Source organism: Drosophila arizonae, chromosome 2 (assembly GCF_054131065.1).
Source record: "Drosophila arizonae isolate 15081-1271.41 chromosome 2, UAZ_ARI_1.0, whole genome shotgun sequence".
NCBI lineage: Eukaryota > Metazoa > Arthropoda > Insecta > Diptera > Drosophilidae > Drosophila > Drosophila arizonae.
The window spans coordinates 19,721,933-19,724,756 of NC_142922.1; the positions used below are offsets into that span (position 1 = coordinate 19,721,933).

The 2,824-nt window shown below is 35.8% G+C and overlaps 1 protein-coding gene across 1 annotated transcript; it reads right to left on the minus strand.

Annotated features, from left to right (window-relative positions):
- Positions 1-399: 399 nt before the first annotated feature.
- Positions 400-1,315, minus strand: LOC149270542 (uncharacterized). The gene is made up of 3 exons (XM_089462297.1): positions 978-1,315; positions 602-919; positions 400-546 (listed from the first exon to the last, which is right to left on the minus strand). The coding sequence occupies exons 1-3, from the start codon at positions 1,041-1,043 to the stop codon at positions 400-402; spliced, it is 531 nt and encodes a 176-aa protein (XP_089318423.1). The 5' UTR covers positions 1,044-1,315.
- Between the last annotated feature and the right edge of the window lie 1,509 nt (positions 1,316-2,824).

Sequence of the window (2,824 nt, forward strand, 5' to 3'; positions counted from 1 at the left end):
ATGATTAGAATATCAGCTTGGACGGTTCAGGGTATCTCCCAGTCGAGCAGTCTCGACTGGAGCCTTCTTACTTGTTTTTATTTTTTTTTGATGTTACCAATAATAAATAATAATTCAAATTGCATGTTTCCGGCGGACACTCTGACGGACTGTCGCAATGGCTCATTTGAATATTTAATATTGATCATTACATTATTTGAATACCATATCTATAGTATGGGTATATGCCCAATAACTAACAAAAAATACAAAAGATATCATCTGCATGTTCTAGATAAAAACCATTTATTATAATAATTGCTCGATTTTTTTTTTCAAATTTTATTTATATGTTATACCCGTACTTATACGTACACATATAAAATACATATAAAACCGCATTAAATACATCGTTAAATATTATTCTTGAATACGATAATAGAGATTTGTAGAGAGCTGAAGTCGTTTTTCGAATAGCCAATTGATTTTCAGCAAATATTCACCAGATGGTATTGGAACACGCACATCCGCATAGCTTATGTAAAAGCCATTAACAGTTTGGAGACCCTAAACGTATCATATAAATAATATTATTATTCAAATAGTTGAGAGCTCCACTTACCACAAACGGACATGTATGATTGAAATTACTGAATTTTCTAAGCGCTTTATAAATCAATAGTACAACTGGATTATAAGGCTTCTCCACAAATCGACAGATATCTACTTGTGGCTTGTAAAGCCAAGGCTTGTAGCCATTTGCTTTAACAAAGAACTCGGCTTCAGCATTTATAATATAAGCGGGATGCAAAAGGGTTCCATTATAATTAAAAACCGTCTTGTTTCGATTGATTGCCTTCAGTTTGCAAGTATGTATTGCGACCCACGATTGATTATGAGAAGTGCAGACAGCATTCGTAAACTTAAGCTCAGCTGCATTCTATCATAAGGTAATTCTATTAGAGCCATATTGTAAATTTCAGAATTTTTGAACTTACATTTAAGCTGAGCCTTAATATTAAACACAATTCAAAAATCCCGACAATATATAACGTGTTCCTCATGACTGCACTGCGATCCGACTGTTCAATGAAAACCGTATTATATTATTTTGTTTTTATTTAAAATATTTGTAGGGGTATTAAAATTTAATCTCTATTAAATATTATTTACATTTATTGTAATTGGAGCATCATTTTTTCCCATTTAATATCTGATTACGCAATACTGTTTTAAATTTCAAACAATAATACATACATTATTCAACTGACAATATTTTAGCTCAAGCCCAATGAGAATGGGAATTGAAGATATATTTAATCTCAAACTGAGTCACAACATAATTATTCCCCGATTTTGGCTGGTGTCGGCGCCCTTTTTGAAGCTGGGTAAAATAATTAAATAAATAAACTGTCATAATTAATTTGTGAAGCATCTGCCGGAGTCTTTCAGCATAAAAATTGTCAGCGGAGAAGAAATAAAAATGCGAGTAAAGCCCGAATGAAATGTGAAAACCACAAAACAGCCAAAGAGCTGACCCAAATACTGAGCCCCTGTCGCACGGGCCCCGGTTTCATTCACAGGCAAAGACAAAGATCGTTTACAATATTTATATAAATGAAAATACAAAATAGCCACATAAAATGCACCTAAATGCCAGCTATAACAGCAATAAGAAGTCCAACAAGCTCTTCGCAGCCCCGACGGACGACACCTCAATACACAGCTGAGTCACAATGAAGACAAGATAGAACAATTGAACGAACACCGACGAATGTATACTCTTAAAATACATGAAATCCCAAAGTAACTTCAATGGAATTTCTATGCCATTCTTGAAGTTAGGATTACGAATTTCAGTGACTCATCACGAATAAAAGTTGCATCAAATGACTGAAATGTCAGATATCGTGACAAAAGTGTTCTGCCCACGTTAGAGTATTAAGACCAAGATAATAAAAATTTGGTAGCTTATATACACACAAAATATTTATCGCTTCCGGATTTTCAAATGTCGTCAAAGTCGCTACGATCTGTTAAATATCATATGCATAAATGTTTGCTTTATCGAATTCGAATAGTTTTTTTTTTCTTTTTTTCTTCGGCTTTTTTGTTTTGTCTGCCGCTGCTTACGGTTGTCAACGGCTTTGAGTAGAAGTTTGATTTTTGGTTTATTTGTATACCCTGTAACCGAATTGAATATGTAAAGAAGTGGGTATAATAGTTGTCGCACAGGTATGTAACGCCACTTGATTTATAAATCTTCATGATCTCTAGATCTGAGCAAATATCGATATCAAGTTAATTCTCCCACATTATTTCAATTACATCTGTTACAGAGTATCTTCGAGTCCACTACTCCGCCTAGAGCTCAGACGTTTTCTTTTCTTTGGATTTGATTGATATTCGTATCGATTGCGTTTGCGTTTGACAAGTTTTGCAATGCAACTGCGACAGGCACGAACGAAACGCGGCAGTTACCTGTTGCAGGCTCGCCGGTATCGTGGTTCGGTTTGGTTTTGGCCAACTCGAATTAAATACATATATTTAATGCATCTACAAAATATCGATGACGTGCGCGATTGGCTTTCGTTTTGAAATTCGCATTGACTCTGTGGTGGGAAGCATGGCATGGCCGCAGAGCACCTGACTCAGGCACCACAAAGCCTGCAACTGCCACAAGCCTCAAGCCACATGCCTCAAGCCGCAAGCCTCAGCTGTGGCCTGTCTTCGTTGCATTTTCTACGCCTGTATGACATATCACCATAGATTTACATTGAATTTCAATAACTGCGAGTTGTCGGTTTGCAGTTTGTTTGTGTCTAAGATGAAGATGAAATGCAGG

Coding starts and splice junctions, on each gene's coding strand:
- LOC149270542 (XM_089462297.1), bottom strand. CDS start 1,043: ATGAGGAACACGTTATATATTGTCGGGATTTTTGAATTGTGTTTAATA. Junction 920..977: donor TATTAAGGCTCAGCTTAAAT/GTAAGTTCAAAA, acceptor ACCTTATGATAG/AATGCAGCTGAGCTTAAGTT. Junction 547..601: donor ATCATACATGTCCGTTTGTG/GTAAGTGGAGCT, acceptor TGATACGTTTAG/GGTCTCCAAACTGTTAATGG.